Genomic DNA, 19,737 nt, shown 5'->3' with positions numbered 1-19,737 from the left:
ACTTACTCTTAAAGTTTATAAGCACATGATGAACAATGTTAAAAGTAGGTTAAATTTTGTGTGTATTGTTAGTGGTTGAATGATTCAAATATACTTACTTTTTTCTTTAACAGTCCAGAAGAAAAGATAAGACAATTAGAGAAGAAAGTAAATGAGTTGGTAGAAGAAAGCTGTATTGCTAACAGTTGTGGAGACTTAAAATTGGTGAGTTCATAAACTATAAGATTCAAGATTGTGAAGTGTGTGCATATGTATCTTTATGTATGTACCTATGTAAGCACATGTATAGATAAATACTTTCATTTTGTTGTGGACTGGCCTTAGAGTTTTCACTGAAATAATTATTTTGAGAACCTGCAGTTGAAACTCTACTTCATAAACTCTGAAGTCAAAACAATTGGCTGATTTTGTAATTTTTCACATTGGTCATTTAAGGAGGGGAAAAAATTCCATTGCATCAGTTGGCTAAATTTTGCAGCCTGGTGGACTGCTGAATGGGACGCACAGCCTGCTGCAGGTGGAGCCCATGGCCCACACACAGCACTAAGGGCTGTTTTCTCCTTCAAGGCTGACTGCTCTAAAGTATTTTGTCCTAGGTAAACTGCAAAATCGTGGTTTGCTTCTTGGCAATCCAACTCTGCTGCTTTTTTTTAAATTGAATCTTTTCTCTTAGTTTGCTTTGTTCACATTACTTTGGTCATCATACCACATAAATATAATTTCTGTGACTTAGTTATCAGATCAATGAATACCATTAGAAAGGTTCAGTATAAGCTACTTTTTTTTTTTTTTTTTTTTTGCGGTACATGGGCCTCTCACTGTCGTGGCCCCTCCCACTGCGGAGGACAGGCCCCAGACGCGCAGGCCCAGCAGCCATGGCTCACGGGCCCAGCCGCTCCGCGGCACATGGGATCCTCCCGGACCGGGGCACGAACCCGCGTCCCCTGCATCGGCAGGCGGACTCTCAACCACTGCGCCACCAGGGAAGCCCCAGTATAAGCTACTTTTATTGCTCACAGAACCTGTGCTTTTTTATCTAGTTCTAAAAAAAAAATTCCATGTTTAATTAATGTGACTGTGGTCAGTCTCTCAGTGGAAATTGATAAAAGGTTCTTGGCATCCTGAGTAAGATCTGAGCGAAACTAAGGATCTGTTGTCGTATTGGGTAGCAGTTATCCATGATCCATGATCCAATACTTGTCTGTATTTTGAGCATCCGAGAAACCAAACAAATCCACCTAAATTCCTACCTCATGAGATTGAATTAAAACACCAAAGATTCAGGAGTTGGGAGGAAAAAGGAAGTAGATAGACATGGTCAGACCGAAAGGGGGTGGGAGGTGAGGTGATGGAGAACCTCGACGTGGAGCAGGTGTGCTCCAGGTCTTAACCCCCACGCTTCCTCTTTTTTCCCAGAGAAGACACTCGGCCTTTCCATGCGGGAGGAAGAGCTCCCGTTTAAACAATAGAAGGGGAGTTTATGGTAGGAGCACACGGGGCATCAGGGAACCCAGGGGTAATGGCAGCCACCCCTGCTTCCCGCAGACACTTCCCGAATGCACCAAATTCCGTGTGAGTGCTCAGAGGAGTTTACACAGTATACATTTGATTTCAGGCCTTAGAAAAGGCAAAAGATGCAGGAAGAAAAGAGAGAGTCCTGGTGAGGCAACGAGAACAAGTTACAAGTCCAGAAAACATCAATTTGGATTTAACTTACTCAGTAAGTATGAAGTACCTGTTGAGTACAGTTACCTTGGCGAGAATTTATAGATTCCAGAACTTCTTTTTCTTTTTTGTTTTCTCTTGTTCTTTAAGCCTTATTGGACTTAAGGTGCCCAGAATTAGATTAATAATACTCTTTAGTTCATGGGACCACTCTTATCTTTGGTATGTACAGTGATCTTCTTTAGTTAGTTAATTAGTCATTTTTAATAATGTAGTAAATACTTGTAAACCTACCAGCCAAGGACTCGTGAAGATTGCTAATATTTGGGTTCTATTCAGTGTGGATACTTTAACGAGATTCATTTTGTTTTGTTTTGAGGTATAATTGGGATACAGTGTTCTGTTAGTTTCAGGTATACAACACGATGACTTGATATTTGTATATATTTTGAAATGACCACCACAGTAAGTCCAGTTAACATCCGTCACCAAACATAGAGAGATAATGGGGTTCTAATTTACTTATTTATTTATTTATTTTTGGCTGCGTTGGGTCTTTGTTGCTGCGCGCGGGCTTTCTCTAGTTGCCGCGAATGGGGGCTACTCTTGGTTGCGGAGCACGGGCTCTAGGCACACGGGCTTCAGTAGTTGTGGCGTGTAGGCTTCAGTAGTTGTGGCTCGCGGGCTCTAGAGCTCAAGCTCAGTAGTTGTGGCTCACGGGCTTAGTTGCTCTGTGGCATGTGGGATCCTCCCGGACCAGAGCTCGAACCCACGCACTGTCAGGCAGATTCTTAACCATTGCGCCACCAGGGAGGTTCCGATAACGAGATTCTAATGTGGACTTTTTGGTCTGTGATTTTAGAGAACTTCAAACTAGGTGAATAAGATAATGTTCTGTGAGGAGAGTAGGGGGAAAAAACCAGCTAATTTCTAGCAAAATTTATTCAATTCTGAAAAGACACTTCTTTGATATTTATACTGCTGTTTAAAAGGGTATGTTTTCAGTAGGAAAAGTCTTCATATGCTAAACAAGTGGAAAAAAGGACGTTAGAACTTAGAAGAATTTTTTTTTTTTTTTTTTGCGGTACGCGGGCCTCTCACTGCTGTGGCCTCTCCCATTGCGGAGCAAGGCTCCAGATGCGCAGGCTCAGCGGCCATGGCTCACGGGCCCAGCCGCTCCGCGGCATGTGGGATCTTCCCGAACCAGGGCACGAACCCGTGTTCCCTGCATCGGCAGGTGGACTCTCAACCACTGCGCCACTAGGGAAGCCCAAGAAGAATTTTTATATGTTTACTATTTATAGCTAATATTTTTTTTATAGCTAATATTTTTAAATTCCATGGAGTCTTTAGATTTGGGAATAATTTGTGATGATTATTTTTTTTCCTTTAGGAACATAATTTACTGTAACTTAATGATTTAAATTATAAATTTGCACGTAGAGCAGCAATACTGTACAAATTAAGGTTTAAGGTATTCCACATGATGTTTAATTTATATTTACAAAGAGAGTTTGGTCCACTCTCTTCCTTATTCCTTTTATTACCAGCCATAGTAATAATACACATTTATTCTTTGTGGGTCTTCCTGAGATTAAAAGATAGCAAATCCATTAATTAGAAAGAATACATGGAAAATTAGGTGAAATTTAGAGGAAAGCTCCACCTGTCTTTTTTTTATAAATTTATTTAATTTTTTATTTTTGGCTGCATTGGGTCTTTGTTGCTGCACGTGGGCTTTCTCTAGTTTCGGTGAGCAGGGGCTACTCTTTGTCGCAGTGCGCAGGCTTCTCACTGTGGTGGCTTCTCTTGTTGCGGAGCACGGGCTCTAGGTGCGCGGGCTTCAGTAGTTGCGGCACACGAGCTCAGTAGTTGTGGCTCGTGGGCTCTAGAGCGCAGGCTCAGTAGTTGTGGCGCACGGGCTTAGTTGCTTCGTGGCATGTGGGATCTTCCCAGACCAGGGCTCGAACCTGTGTCCCCTGCATTGGCAGGAGGATTCTTAACCACTGTGCCACCAGGGAAGCTCCCACCTGTCTTAATGTTCTGGTTCATATTGGAATGCAAGGTGTTCTCTGTGTACTTCATTGCTTAATGGGTTGGGAATCTTGATAGAAGCATCTAACTTTGTTATAGTGTTTTAATCTCTAGAAAGATTATAGGCAAAAGGGACCTAAAATGATCATTATGTGTCTCTTTGCAATATTTTTTCCTTAGGTTCTTTTCAACTTGGCCAGTCAGTATTCAGCTAATGAAATGTATCCTGAAGCACTAAACACCTATCAAGTTATAGTGAAAAATAAGATGTTTAGCAATGCAGGTAAGTGTGTATAGTCAGTTTTTCCAATAAGTATAGTTCTTTTGTACCGTTAATTTACCATTTCCTCGTTTTATGCTTTCTTATAATGAAATGATCTGTACTCTGAGCAAATTCATATTTATGATAGAGGTGCCCTGCTTAAAGATAGGAAAATTCACACAAATACAAATGAAGAAATACAGTTGGTATAAGATACATTGCCTAACAGTAAATGAAAACAGTATTCTGTATCACAGGGAGAATGAGCCAGGGCAACCTACAGAACATGCTTTCCCTTGTATAATTATCCACAAGAGACCTTTGTTTATATTTAGCATTTATATTGTGTAATTTTTTGGTCTCAGTATTAAAGTGTATCAGAATATCATTTTCTTTAATATTTTATTAAACTATTACATCATATAGTTTAAACCGGGTAAGTGTACTCTTTTTGTTCCTGAGCTCCAGGCTTCTTCATCCTGCGCCGTGGGGTGGGCCCTGCAGAGTGGAGAAGGGTCAGGACTATGGAGAGCTGACTGTTACCTCAGACCCCCAGGTCCTGGTGAAAAGAGGTGTGGGGTCACTTGAGTACGAGTTGGAAAGTCTAGACAAACTTTCTGAGTGGATGTTGCATTTGAGTTGAGTCTCAAGTTTTGTAGAAACACTTTTTCTCACCAATTCATAAATGCTTACCGTAGAAAATGTGGGGAAAAAAGGATAAACTGTACATCTTGCAGCTCTGGGAGATGCTGGAATAACGCCCAAAAGAAGGTCTAATTTTGAATTATCTAATACTTTTTAAGTCCCATGTTTTCTTAGAAGAACAGAACTCCAGTTTTATAATGTCACTCTTGTTTTCTAGCCATGTTTCCAGGAATCCATCTGTCTTAAGTTCCAATTCCTTGCAGAAGTTTAGTGTGCACATACATGAAAATAGTATAACTGTTTTAAAGTGAGAAATTTAGTTAATGTCTGAAGCTTCATAAGTTGAGAAGACCTTCAAAAAATATAAATTAAGGTCATCTAAAATATCATAGAAAAAGTGAACAAAGTAGGATATTATATATTCATTAAATTTTTTTCAATTAGGACGGTTGAAAGTGAATATGGGAAATATTTATTTAAAGCAAAGAAATTATTCCAAAGCCATTAAATTCTACCGAATGGCCTTAGATCAAATTCCAAGTGTCCATAAAGAAATGAGGTAAGTGTGTAGAATTTAAGTGTCGTTCTTCAGAAACAAGGTCACTCTTGACGCGTTGCCAGTGGGCTGAGTGCTTTATGGTATCTGTACATGAGAGGTGTTAGATTCTTGTTGTAGCTGTAGTACTTTGGTCTGTCCCCTTGTGACTACTTGCATGCATTTGTGTGATGGAAGTTAAAGGTTGAAGGCATAATATGTGATCAGTTGGAGTAAAACTAAGCTAATGGGCCTATATAGGGAATAACGCTGCGGGCAGTTAGCGCCAGAATACAGCTTACTGCCAACACCAAATCAAACAGCGGTTCTTTAGAACATACCAGACTCCAGAATGCAAGACTGGAAATCAAGACCTCCTTACATTCTTACTACAGCTTGAGAAGGGAAGCGTGAGAGGAAGGGTTACTGTTGAATCTTAGAAGAGGGGGGAAGAGGGGGATGCTGGGATGTTTCCTGTTCTTACAGTATTTCAGGAGCAGAAACAGTAGACTACCTTATGGTCTGGTTATAACTATGGGAACATAGGAAGGTACCAGGATACTCACTGGTCATAATTTCTCCTAGGCACAGTACAAAGCCTCTGTGAAAGTTAATTTCTTTGTAAATACCACTTTTCACAATAGTTTGTTTTCGAATTATGCATGATATCTCATTATCATCAGCAAATATCTAACTTACAGAACACAATGCCCTTGAGGTACTTTTAACCCAGGTGAGGCCAAGAATTTGAGCATTTTAGAAAAAGATAATAATATTATATAGTATATGTTAAGTGCTTAACAGTCCATAATCAAGAGATAGTATAGTAATTAAGTTGAAGGAATAATTATTGAGAACAAGAAAGGTCAAGAAAGGCTTAACGAAAGGAGGTATACTTGGATTGCTTACTAAAGTGAAGACAAGCGAAGGGGTAACATTCCCGACAAAGGGAGCACTGTGAGAAAAGTCCGGGAAATACTGTGATCTGATCAGAGAACTAGGAGTAAAAGGATTTAGTTCAAATGGGGTTATATTGAGGAGTGGTTAGAAATAAGGTGGGATCACATTCATTAGAATGGCTATAATCAAATATGGACAATAATTAGTGTTGAGGAAGATGTAGAGAAATTGGAATCCTCATACGTTGGGGATATAAAATGGCCCAGACACTTTGGAAAATAATTAGGTTGCTTTTTTTAAAAGTTAAACACAAATTTACCATATGACCAATTCCATTCCTAGGTATATACCCAAGAGAAATGAAAACATGTGTTATCACAAAGTATTGTACATGAATGTTTATAGCAGCATTATTCATAATAGCCAAAAAGTAGAAGCCATCCAAATGTCCATCAAGTAGTCAATGGATAAATAAAATGTGGTATAGCCATACAATAGAATACTATTCAGCAATAAAAAAGGAATGAAGTACTCTTATATGCTGTAATATGGAGGAACCTCAAAAAGGTTATGCTAATTGAATGAAGCCAGACACAAAATATCACATATTGTAACTCCATCTATGTACAATGTCTAGAAAGGCAAATCCAGAGAGCCAGAATGTAAATTAGTGTTTGCCTGGGGCTAGAGGTGGGATCGAGGAATGACTGCAGGTGGGCACAGGTTCTTTTTGGGGTGATGGAAATGACAAAGTAGGAATGTGGTTTTGGTTCCACAACTGTGTTAATATAGCAATAATTATTGAATCATACACTTAAAATAAGTGAATTTTATGATGTGTAAAGTAAACATCAATATAGCTTTAACAAAACAAAACAAAAAAGAAGTAAAGTGGGAAAGAAAAGAAGGAAATTATTTGTGGAATGTCTTGATTGCCATACTAGGGAGTTCAGACCTTTAAAGCAAATCCATGTTTATTTTTCTCTAGGATTAAAATTATGCAGAACATTGGAGTTACATTTATTAAAACTGGGCAGTATTCAGATGCCATTAATTCATTTGAGCACATAATGAGTGTGGCACCAAACCTGAAGGCAGGCTTCAACCTGATTCTTAGTTACTTTGCTGTTGGAGATCGAGAAAAAATGAAGAAGGCATTCCAAAAGCTGATTGCTGTTCCATTAGAAACTGATGAAGATGGTAAATACATTTCACCAAATGTGAGTATGAGGAAGACTGTTACATAGCCAGCTCCTAATTACCTGTGCTTTTCTGTCTCCAGAAATGAGAAAGTTGGAGTGGATGACATTTCAGGTTTCTCCCAGCCCTGTATTAATGTGTTTTATCATTTTCATTTGTTATTTAAATTAGGTCGACACCAGGGCTATTGAAATAGGGCTAGAGATTGTGGTTAAAACAGACTGCACAATTTTAGTCAAAAAAACAAAAAGGAGAATCTTAGGAAAAATTGTCATTCTTTAATGTTATTTTATATGGAGTCGTACCCTGTGCACTTGCCTGTGTTGATACATCACAATGTATAGTAATGTCAGTTTCATAAATTGAACCTAATAGGTCTTCCTGATAGGGTGTAAGGGTGTCGCAGCATAGTGGCTGGCCCCACTACTCAGTACTTAACTCTCCTTGTTCCTCTATATTTAAAATAGCACTAATTAGAACAACCTACCATGTAGGGTTGTAAGGATTAAATGAGGTAATGCATGTGAAATGCTTAAAATAGTACCTGGAACATAGTAAGTGCTGGGTAGATGTTAACTATTATATATAACTTCCATATTGAGAAAAAGTCATATATGTTGTGAAAGAAATCATCTATGTTTTCAATAGGAAGTAGCAATATGGATCATACTAAGTAATTGATGATCATTAAAGCATTTATATTTGAGTTAAGAATTTATAATATCACACATTTGTACTAACAACCACAGCTTCTGTGTACTTGGCCCTATTCTTTCCAGCCTGACCTTGTATCAGCTGCTAGAATCTATGTTAGTTCAGTGGAGAATGTGATAGGTAATCAGAAGTAAGAAGAAAAAGTTTACATAAGGGAAAATAGTTTAGAAAGATTAATATATTCTCCATTTTATACAGCTAGCCTAGGGGTGAGGTTGATTAGAAATCTAGTTCTTGATTCTTACTTCTGAATCACTCATTTTTTTCCCCCAGGATGACCCACATACTAATTTAGTGATTGAAGCTATAAAAAATGATCATCTAAGGCAAATGGAACGTGAAAGGTAATATTTTGGGCACTTCATGATTAAAACTTAATAATGTAGTCTTAACTTCTGTAAGAGTTGAATGTGCATTCTGATTATTTCTTTCAAAACTTGTTGTATTCAGTATATTTCTTGAATAGTGCTGTCGTTTCACCATTTCTATACTCCACCAGATTCTTTTTTCTTCTTCAATATAATCTCAGTCCTCATGCTAATCCCAATTATTATTACTCAGTTACTCTTACTATTTCTCTGTAATTTGCTTTCCCTCTGCCTCTGGTGCAATATTAGAACTTTGTTCATATTACCTTTGTTCAAAAATTTATATCTCTCTGTATTTTTATCATGCCCCCCAAATAAATTTCAACTCCCAAAGACAAAATTATTTATTTCATTTTTTCCTTTCTCTGATATGGTACCTAGTCTCTGTCAAGTATGGCTTGTACCTTCTAATATTTATTGAATATGCAACAGGTATCTTAGAAGTTATATCACATCACAGAGTGCTCTTAGTTTGTTTTTTTTTAATTGTGATAAAATACACATAACATAAAATTTATCTTAACCAAGATATGTAATTCTTCATTTCAAAGGTAGTGGTAGGTGCATTCACATTGATTTGTAGCCAGTCTCCAGAACTCTTTTTATCTTCCAAACTGCAGCTCTGTACCCACTAAACAACTCCCATCCCCCTCCCCCAGCCCCTGGTAGCCACCACTCTGCTTTCTGTCTATGAATGTGACCTGCTCTAGGGACCTCATGGAAGTGGAATCACGGTACTGTCTGTCTGTGACTCACTTTTCATCCACGGTGTAGCCGGTGACAGGATTTCCTGCCTTTTTAAGGCTGAATAATATTCCATTGTGTGGATGGAGGGCCCTTAATCTTTAGGATTTAGTTTAACAGTAAAAATTAAACTTACACTTCTGAGTACAAATTAAAACCCCAGAAATTGTATGTACAACAAAATGAGAAGAAAGGTAGAGACAAGAGGGCAAATCATCAAGGGACCCGGGGGCTTGAGGAACAGCATGGCAGTGATTCCCCTCACATTGCTCAGACTTGGAGCTGAAGAAGCTGGCAGTCAGAGAGCCAGGGGCTGCATTTTTAAAAAAGGCTCTAAGAAAAGCCAGAGGACAAGGTAAGGGGTAGGCTAGCAAGACAGAAAACTTTCAGACAGATGCACAGAAAAGAGCTGTGGTCCCATCCCCACACATGCCAGCAACAGCCAACTCCCAGGGCTGTAAGGAGACACTCAGTACCCCAGCAGACCAAGTAGGGAGCAGGACTTTAACCCCCAAGGCCCTCATGGAGCCCTGCCACTCTGACTCTGTGGTGTAGTGGACAGCACGTGGGGAGCCTGGAACTCCACCCTACCCAGCAGTAACAGGGCGCTCTTGACCCTCCCTCCTGCCTGGTGTCAGAGGGGCAGTGGGGAATCAGGGCCTCAGTCATCACTCAGCCATAACAAGACCACCCCACCATGGTGTCAGTAGGGACCGGGGGATGCAGGGACTCCCATCCCACCCAGCAGAAGCAAGGACCTCTTCCCACGTAGGTGTCAAAGCAGGCTGTGCGGGGAATATGGGCTTCTCCCCTTATCTGGCTTGTGATGCGGTGGTGTCTCTTCTTTCCCTGCTGCAGTGGTGTCAGGAAAGACAGCTAAAACAGAAGATTTAAATAAAATTCAGTCTTTTTTTTCTACGTCACTTTTCTTTTTTTCACAATAAAATACAAAAGCATTCAGCTCTTTAAAGTACATCACTTGGGGCTTCCCTGGTGGCGCAACGGTTAAGAATCCACCTGCCAATGCAGGGGACACGGGTTCGAGCTCTGGTCCGGGAAGATCCCACATGCCGCGGAGCAACTAAGCCCGTGCACCACAACTACTGAGCCTGCACTCTAGAGCACGCGAGCCACAATTACTGAGCCCACGTGTGCCACAGCTACTGAAGCTCGTGCACCTGGAGCCTGTGCTCCGCCACAAGAGAAGCCACCGCAGTGAGAAGCCTGCGCACCACAACTAAGAGTAGCCCCCGCTCGCCACAACTAGAGAAAGCCCACATGCACGCGCAGCAACGAAGACCCAATGCAGCCAAAAATAAAATAAATAATTTTTAAAAATAAATAACAAAATAAAAATACATCACTTGCCCAAATCTTCAGAATCAGGGTGAAAGTAGTATTGAAGAGCCTGAATGAACATTATTTTATTTTTACTTTTTTATTGAAATGTAGTTGATTTACTATATATATATTTATTTTAGATTCTTTTCCATAGGTTATTACAAGATACTGAGTATAGTTCTCTGTGCTATGCAGTAGGTTCTTGTTGGTGCGCGGGCTTCTCATTGGTGATTGCTTCTCTTGTTGCGGAGCACGGGCTCTAGGCACGTGGGCTTCAGTAGTTGTGGCATGCAGGCTCAGTAGTTGTGGCTCACGGGCTCTAGAGCCCAGGCTCAGTAGTTGTGGCGCACGGACTTAGTTGATCCACGGCATGTGGGATCTTCCCGGACCGGGGATTGAACCGGTGTCCCCTGCATTGGCAGGTGGATTCTTAACTGCTGCACCACCAGGGAAGTCCCGGTTATCTATTTTATATATAGTATTGTGTATATTTTAATCCCAAACTCCTAGTTTATCACCCCCCCTTCCCCTTTGGTAACCATAAGTTTATTTTCTATGCCTGTGAGTCTGTTTCTGTTTTGTAAGTAAGTTCATTTGTATCATTTTTTTAGATTCCATGTAGAAGTAATATTGTATGATATTTGTCTTTGTCTGACTTACTTCACTTAGTATGATCATCTCTAGGTCCACCCACGTTGCTGCAAATGGCATTATTTCATTCTTTTTTTATGGCTGAGTAATATTCCATTGTGTATATATACCACATCTTCTAAAATTCAGTCTCATAATGTAAAAATGTCCAAGCTTCTTTTTGGCTGTGCCGTGGCTTGCAGGGGGTCTCAATTCCCTGACCAGGGATTGAACCTGGGCCACGGCAGTGAAAGCCTGGAATCCTAACCACTGGACCACCAGGGAATGTCCAAGTTTTGATCAAAAATCACTCGTCATACCAAGAACCAGGAATATCTCAAACAGTGAAAAAAGATAGTCCATAGATGCCAACACTGAGATGACAGAGATGTTAGAATTATCTGACAAATTTTAAAGCAATCATGATAAAAATGCTTCAACAAGCAATTATGAACACACTTAAAACAACTGACAGAATAGCCTCAGAAAAGAAATAGAGTCTCAGCAAAGAAACGATATAAAGAAAAACCAAATGGAAATTTTAGAACCGAAGAATATAACAGCTGAAATGGAAAGCTCAGTGGAGGGACTCAACAGGAGAATGAAGGGGAGCCAGGAGAGATTTGGTGACTGGAAGAGAAAATGGAAATTATCCAATCTGAACAAATAGAGAAAATAGACCAAAAACCAAAACAACCAGAGCCTCAGGGATCTCTGGGACTATTACAGAAGAACCAACATTTGTGTCATCAAATCTGGGAAGGAGAGATGAAGGGGATTAGGCTAAAGAAATAATAGCTGATAACTTCCTAAATTTGGCAAGGAAAATAAACTTACAGTACAAGGAGCTGAAGAAATCCCAAGGAGGATAAACCCAAGAAAATCCATGTCATGATATATCATGATTAAACTTCTGAAAATTAAAAACACGAAGTCTTTTTTTCTTAAAATATTTATTTTATTTATTTGGCTGTGCCAGGACTTAGTTGTGGCATGCAGAATCTTCTATCTTCTTTGAGGCTCGCCAGCTCCTTAGTTGTGGCATGCGAACTCTCAGTTGCGGCATGTGGGATCTAGTTCCCTGACCAGGGATTGAACCCAGGCCCCCTGCCTTGGGAGTGTGGAGTCTCAAACTCTGGGCCAAAAGGGAAGTCCCTAAAATCACAAAGTCTTGTAAGGAGGCAGAGAAAACAACCCATAAGGGAAAAGCAATTAGAATGACAATGGGAAAGTCTTAAATCAATAACCTAAGCTCCCAGCTTAAGAACCTAGAAAAAGTATAAAATAATTAAGCTGTAAGGATGTATTGTACAGCACAGGGAATATAGCCAATATTTTGTAACTATAAATGGAATATAACCTTTAAAAATTGTGAATCACTATGTTGTACACCTGAAACTTATAAGTTTCAGGGATTTTATATATATAAATATTTTTCAAGTATTATATATTTTATATATATATAATTACATCAACTATACCTCAATTAAAAAATAAAGAACCTAGAAAAAGAAGAGCAAAGTCAACCCAAAAGAAGCAGAAGGAAAGAAATAATAAAAGAACAGAAATCATTGGCACTGAAGAGAGAAACAATACAGAACATCAGTGAAACAGCTGATTCTTTGAATAGATCAGTAAAGTTAACAAACTTCTAACAAGACTGATGAAGGTAAAAGAGAGAAGACCCAAAATACTAGTATTAGGAACAAAATAGTAGCTATCACTACAGACCCTGCAGACATCAGAAAGATATTAAGGAAATACTACAGACAACCCTGTACACATAAATTTGAAACTTAGACAAAATGGGCCACTTTCTTAAAAAACACAAACTACCACAACTCAGTTAATATGAAATAGATCGTTTGAATAGCCCTTTGAATGTTAAGGAAATTGAATTTATAAGGCAAATCTCCAGGCCTATATGGTTTTAGTAGAGAATTCTAGAAAATGTTTAAAGAATAAACATCATTTCTATACAGTCTCTTCCAGAAAATAGTTCATTTTATGAACTAGTATTACTCTGATACCAAAATAAAACAGAAGAGACAGAAAACTACAGAAAAATATCTTATGACTATAGATTAAAAGTTCTCAAGAAAATATTTGCAAACCAACAATACTAACACAATAGGAAAAGAATTATGTACCATGACTAATTTGGATTTATCCCAAGGCTACAAGAATGGTTTACCATCTAAAATTCAATTAATATGATACAGGATATCAGTAGAACAAAGGACAAAAGCCACGTGATCATCTCAGTAAACCAAAAAAAAAAAAAAAAGGGAAAACTGGGGGGGAACAAAATCCAAAATCCATATTGGATTTTGTTTAACAAACAAACAAAAAGAACTTCAACAAAAGCTAGGAGTAGAAAGGAGGTTGCTCCATCTGATAAAGGACATCTATGAAAACCCCACAGTTTCGCATTATAATACTTAATGGTGAAAGACAGAAAGAAAAGTAAAAGACTTATCCAGATTGGAGAGAAGTAAAACTTACCTCTGAAGATCACATGATCTTGTATATAGAAGGTCCTAAGGAATGCACTAAAAAAATTTACCACTGATAAACGAGTTCAGCAGGGTTCCAGAGTAAAAGATAAACATGCAAGAATCAACAGAATACTAGAGAAGTGTGGTACACAGTGCTAGTGAGCTATCTGAAAATGAAATCAACAATTACATTTAACAGTAGCATAAAAAATAATTTATTAGGAATAAATTTAACAAATGAAATGCAAAACTTGTACTCTGAGAATTGTAAAACATCATTGGAAGAAATGCTCAATAAGTGGAAAGAGATCACATGTTTATGGATAGGCACTTAGTATTGCTAAGATGGCCGTGCCCCCCAGATTACAGATTCAGTGTAACCCCTATCAGAATCCCAGTAGTGTTTTTGCAGAAAGTGACAAGGTGATCCTAAACTTCATATGGAAATGTAAGGAGTCCAGAACAGCCAAAACAGTGTTGAGAAAGAATAGAAGAGTTCGAGGACTCAAGCTACAAGGCGACACTAATTAAGACAGTGTGATAATACTTTATGTTAGAAGCATAAAGACATACATAAAAGGCAATGGGATGGAATTGAGAGTCCAGAAATAAACTCTTCCGTTTATAGTCAGTAAAACTGTCAGGACAGTTCCATGGGGAAAGGATAGTCTTCAGCAAATGGTGCTGGAACGATTGAATATGCTCATGCAAAAGAATGAAGTTGGACTTCTCTCTCACACCATACAGAAAAATTACTTCAAAATGGATCATAGGGCTTCCCTGGTGGCGCAGTGGTTGGGAGTCCGCCTGCCGATGCAGGGGACGTGGGTTCGTGCCCCGGTCCAGGAAGATCCCACATGCCGCAGAGCGGCTGGGCCCGTGAGCCATGGCCGCTGAGCCTGCGCGTCCGGACCCTGTGCTCCGCAATGGGAGAGGCCACGACAGTGAGGGGCCCGCGTACCGCAAAAAAAAAAAGAAAAAAAAAAATGAATCATAGACCTAGAAGTAAGAACTAGAATTACAAAATTCTTAGGGAAAAAACATAGAAGTAAATATTATTGACCTGTGTTGGGCGGTGGTTTCTTAGGTATGAAAAAAATAGGTAAATTGGACTTCATCAAAATTAAAGACTTTCATTCCTCAAAGTACACCATCAAGAATGTGAAAACAGGGCTTCCCTGGTGGCACAGTGGTTTGGAGTCCGCCTGCCGATGCAGGGGACACGGGTTCGTGCCCCAGTCTGGGAGGATCCCACATGCTGCGGAGTGGCTGGGTCCGTGAGCCATGGTCGCTGAGCCTGCGCGTCCAGAGCCTGTGCTCCGCGGCAGGAGAGGCCACAGCAGTGAGAGGCCCGCGTACCACCAAAAAAAAAAAAAAAAGAATGTGGAAACAACCTAATGAATGGGAGAAAATATTTGCAAGCCATGTATCCAAGAAGGGACCTACTTCTACAGTAGGTAGAAGAACTCTTCCAACTCAATAATAAAAACGCCAAAACCTAATTAAAAATATACAAAGGATATGAATAGACATTTTTTCAAAACATATTCAGATGGCAATAAGCACATGAAAAGATGCTTAACTTCAGTATTCACTAGGGACATGCAACTCAAAACCGCAGTGAGGTAGCACTTCACACCCACTAGTGTGACTGAATCAAAAAGACAGATAGTAAGTGTTGATGCAGATGTGGAGAAGTTGAAACCTTGTATGCTGATGGTGGGAATGTAAACTGGTACAGCCACTCTGGGAAAGTCTGGAAGTTCTTCTTAAACAACATATGACTCAGCAATTTGTCTCCTAGATACATACCCCAAAGAAATTAGAGCATACATCCACATAATAGCATAATAAGTTATACAGGAATATTCATAGCATTATTCGTATCCAGAAAGTGGAAACAACCCAAATGTCCACAACTGATGAATGGGTAAAAAATATATGCTCCATCCATGCAATGGAATATTATTTAGCCCTAAAATGAATGAAATATTGACATATGCTACAGTACACATGAACCTTGAGGACATTGTGATAAAGTGAAAGAAGGCAGTCACAAAAGACCACATATTCTATGATTCCATTTATAAAGTGAAAGGTGAAGATTAGGCAAATCTATAGAGACGTGTAGTAGTTCAGTTTTAGTATTTACCACTGTAGTGGCAGTTTTCACCCTTTCATTTCCACAGACAGTGCAGATTATGCAGCTTCAGCTGCAGAGTCCTGTGTATCTCTCTCTCCTTCATTCTTTCTCCCTCCCTTCCCCCACTTTCTTTCTTTCCTTCTTTCCTCAGAATGAATCACAGACCAAGAACTGCTGACCCCAAGGGCAGTCATGGCTTACTGATCGCATTTCCCAGTCGTGGTTTTCAACCTGATTTGTAAACAGATTGCTAGCATAGCTGCCCAGACAATGTTTACACTTACATTTTAAGAAATAAATCGAAACTCTTTTTATACCATATTTCTAAATATTTTTTGTTTGTTTGATATAGGAAAGCCATGGCAGAAAAATACATCATGACAGCTGCAAAACTCATTGCTCCTGTAATTGAAACATCTTTTGCTGTAGGTTATGATTGGTAAGAGAGAAATTCAGTATAACTGGATGGACATGATGTTTTCTAGTTTATACTTTTATTGATTTAAAATTTTGTTATTAGAAAAGTAAATAATTGCAAATATTGATTTCTACTTATCAAGCAAATACTATTATATGGTAAGATTAGTATAGGCCACTCTAAAAGTTCTAACATATTTTTCTTATTGTTCATGTCATTTTGTAAATTAAGTACTAAGGCAAGTGTGCTACATTTGATATGTGGGTACATAATTGCTTTCATTGTATAAATTCCAGCCTGTGCCCTCTTCCTTTTTACTTTATCTTTTCTCATTATGTCCTTTTTCTACCTTAAATTTGTCAGTACTACTAAACTTTTTATCCTGAGCAATACCTCTCACACCTAAAAAGGCTATTGTCTGTGGATATATTTCCCAGATAGGAGTGAAGGGTTTTTAGAGCTGGAAAAATCTTAGGTCATTTTTTGGATGAGTAGTTGAATTTGTTTCTTCCACCCGGTACGAGAATCCTCTTTATAGCATCCCATGTAGGTGCCATCTATCCTCTGCTTGGATTCTTATGGTGTTCAAATCATTTGCTTTATTTCTGAACATCTCTAAGGGTTAGAAAATTCTTCATTGTATTGAATCCAACGTTGCCCTTCATGAAACTCTTTTCTATGATTTTTCGAACCAGTATAGAGTGAGTCTGTGACCTGTTCTGCGTGGTACCCTACCAGAATTTTTAAAATCCAAGATACATGTACATGGTTAGAAAACCAAGTAAGTACAGAAGAGTTACAGCTCCCGTTTTCTAATTACTTTTCATGTTTCTTCTTGGTGGAAGTAACGTATGCTTTCTTTACCATATCCTCATTACGATCCAGATTCTCACCATGGAATCCATTGTCTCCCTGGTTTAGTTTGTTCTGGAGGCTTCATATTTGGCCTATGACGTTTGTTTTTCTGGTGTCTCCAGTTACCTCTCTGTCTTCTCTTGCACTCTTTGCTTCTCTTAGGTTATTTGGAGTTCTCCCTCTCGGAACTCTCCCTGCCCCAGTCTCTGTAAGCCGTTGGTTCCCTTAGGCTGGCGTTGAATGTCATCTTGGGGTTTACCTTCATTTTTTTCCCATGTTGGATCCTCTTTCTTTTTGAACATCATCTTTATTTTTTCCTTGATTTCTTCCTGAATTAACCCCCTAAGATCTGTCTGTGCATGTCTGTAAGTGTCTAATTCTGTCCTCATTCTTGATTGATCATTTATTTGATCGGGTATAATACCCTAAGTTGTAACTTGTTTTCTCTTAGAACTCAAAAAGCATTTCTTCACTGTTAACTAGCACTGTTGCTGATTAGAATTCTGATGCTAGTCTCATCCTTGCTATTTGTAGGTGACCTGCAGTTTCTTTCTGGTAATTTTTATCATTTTCTCTGTAGCTTTGTTTTGAAATTTCATAATGTGTTTAAATTTGTCTTTTTTTTTCTATTTTCTTCTTAAGCACTCAATAGACCCCTCAATTTGCAGTCTGTTTTCTTTAATTTGAGAAAATGTTATACTATTTCTCTGCTAATTTACTTCCTTTTCCAGTTATAAATTTCTATCAATTGGATTTGGACTTCCTTGTCACTTATCTTTCTTATATTTTCCAACTTTGGTTCTGCTTTGCTTTCTCGGAGACTTCTTTGAATTTCTCATTCAACTATTCCATTTAATTGTTTTATTTTACATTTCCAAGAGCACGTTCTTTTTCTCTGGCTGTTCTTTGTCGTTGTTGAGTATGAGGGGAGGTCTGCAGGCGGAGATGGCGGTCAGTGGTTCCCGATGCCCAGCTCAGCGCTTCGCTACCCATCCGGGATCCCCAGCCTCACGTGGAGCAGGAAGCGCCCTGCTCCGTGTCACTTTCTTACTGTAGCCTCCTTTTCCCTGCTTCATAAGCCAGCACGCTTTTCACGCTTCCAGGATGGCGCTCCTCATGGGGGCAGCAATGGGAAACAGCGCGTGCCTGCTACTGTTTGGAATCAGCGGCTCTGCCAGTTATTGCTGATAGTGCGGTTAGGGCTTTCTTCAAAGTTTTCTCTCTTTTCAGATAAACAGTTCCAGTTTTTTCATCCATTTCAGATACAATGTGTTTTTCTAAAACGGCTGGTTTTCTACCTGACTGGTTGCTTGCCTAGTTTATAAACAAGTTCCTTAAAATGTCCCTGTATCTGTACATGTACTCCACATATGTTTTGATCAATGTATAGTACAAGTCACTCTGTCCCTTTCTGTGAACACCAAATGTTGGTTGTAACCTTAAGATCTCCTTGATTTGGGAGACAAGCATCTCACAGTAAATGAACTCTGTTCATCTTTAATTATACTGAATAGTAAATGTTGTTTTACTGTTACTAAATCTAACTTGAATTCTCTTAATGTTTGCTAAATCATATACATTTAATTTTCTAATGTTTTTAGCTTTTTAAGAAGATGATTATAGTTGTGTCTTTGCAATCTAGTAGTTGGTATGTAAGTGAAATTTTAAGTATTTATAAAATGCCAACCAGTCTGAGTGAAATTTTCCACTAATTTAACATTTTAACTTATCAAAACTAATTACTTTTGTCATATTAGACTTTTTAAAATTTTATTTATTTTATTTTTAGCTGCGTTGGGTCTTTGTTGCTGCGCGCGGGCTTTCTCTAGTTGTGGCAAGCGGGGGCTACTCTTCATTATGATGCACAGGCTTCTCATTGCGGTGGCTTCTCTTTGTTGTGGAGCACAGGCTCTAGGCTCACAGGCTTCAGTAGTTGTGGCTCGCAGGTTCTAGAGCACAGACTCAGTAGTTGTGGCTCATGGGCTTAGTTGTTCCACGGCATGTAGGATCTTCCAGGACCAGGGCCTGCATTGTCAGGCAGATTCTTTTGCTGATTTAAAAATTCTCTCTTTATCTTTGATTTTAGATAGTTTTATTACAACGTATCATAGAGAAAATTGTTTTGAGTTGAACTTTTGGGGTTGTCTCTTAGTTTCATGAACTTGGATGTCCACATCTCTCCCCAGATTTGGGAAGTTCTCGGCCATTATTTCTTTTTTAAAATATTTTATTGAATTATAGTTGACTTACAGTGTTGTATATAACAAGAAAAAAAATTTATTGTTTATTGCAGGCCAGTTGGAAGTTCAGGATAAAAAGTATCTGCCTTCGAGAAATTTACAGTTTAGCTAATGTTGGTTGTCACCTAAGATCTCCTTGATTAGCTAAGTAGACAGATAATTATATTAGCAATCACAAAGCATTGTGAGTGCTATGTTATACTAATGTAACAAGTTGTGTTTTATTGTGTGCTGTGTGATTTCTTAGTCCCAATTGCTAATGCTATTGTAGTTTGTTGTCATGGTGTCATGGAAGGCTCCCCAGATTAAGTGACATTTGGGCTGAGGCTTGAAGGATTAGTAGGAATAAAAGTGGGGGGAAGGGAGGGAGGATGTTGTAAGTAGAGGGAAGAGTGTCTCAAGGGCCGAGATGTTGGCAGCCCTTCCTGTATAGATTCTTCTGGATAATTAGCCCAAAGGTTCTAAGGCATCCTGTCTGTCTAGCATGGTGGGAGCTTTGTTCCATCTTTAGAAAATTGAGAAAAAAAGTGACTCCAGTAATTTTC

At 39.0% G+C, this 19,737-nt stretch overlaps 1 protein-coding gene across 9 annotated transcripts in view; it reads left to right on the top strand.

The window, feature by feature from the left end:
* The window catches only part of IFT88 (intraflagellar transport 88), a 75,785-nt gene that overhangs the window by 20,780 nt on the left and 35,268 nt on the right, over positions 1–19,737 (top strand). For all 9 annotated transcript variants that reach the window (XM_067713804.1, XM_067713800.1, XM_067713807.1 and 6 more), the window contains 7 exons: positions 114–204; positions 1,616–1,720; positions 3,880–3,982; positions 5,051–5,165; positions 7,030–7,261; positions 8,229–8,299; positions 16,032–16,118. In XM_067713804.1, coding sequence (XP_067569905.1) covers positions 114–204; positions 1,616–1,720; positions 3,880–3,982; positions 5,051–5,165; positions 7,030–7,261; positions 8,229–8,299; positions 16,032–16,118 — 804 coding nt within the window. The remainder of the gene's footprint in view (positions 1–113; positions 205–1,615; positions 1,721–3,879; positions 3,983–5,050; positions 5,166–7,029; positions 7,262–8,228; positions 8,300–16,031; positions 16,119–19,737) is intronic.

This window comes from Pseudorca crassidens, chromosome 18 (genome assembly GCF_039906515.1).
Source record: "Pseudorca crassidens isolate mPseCra1 chromosome 18, mPseCra1.hap1, whole genome shotgun sequence".
Taxonomy (NCBI): Eukaryota; Metazoa; Chordata; class Mammalia; order Artiodactyla; family Delphinidae; genus Pseudorca; species Pseudorca crassidens.
Note: the sequence above shows the minus strand (reverse complement) of the source record. Positions and strands in the feature narration are given on the sequence as shown.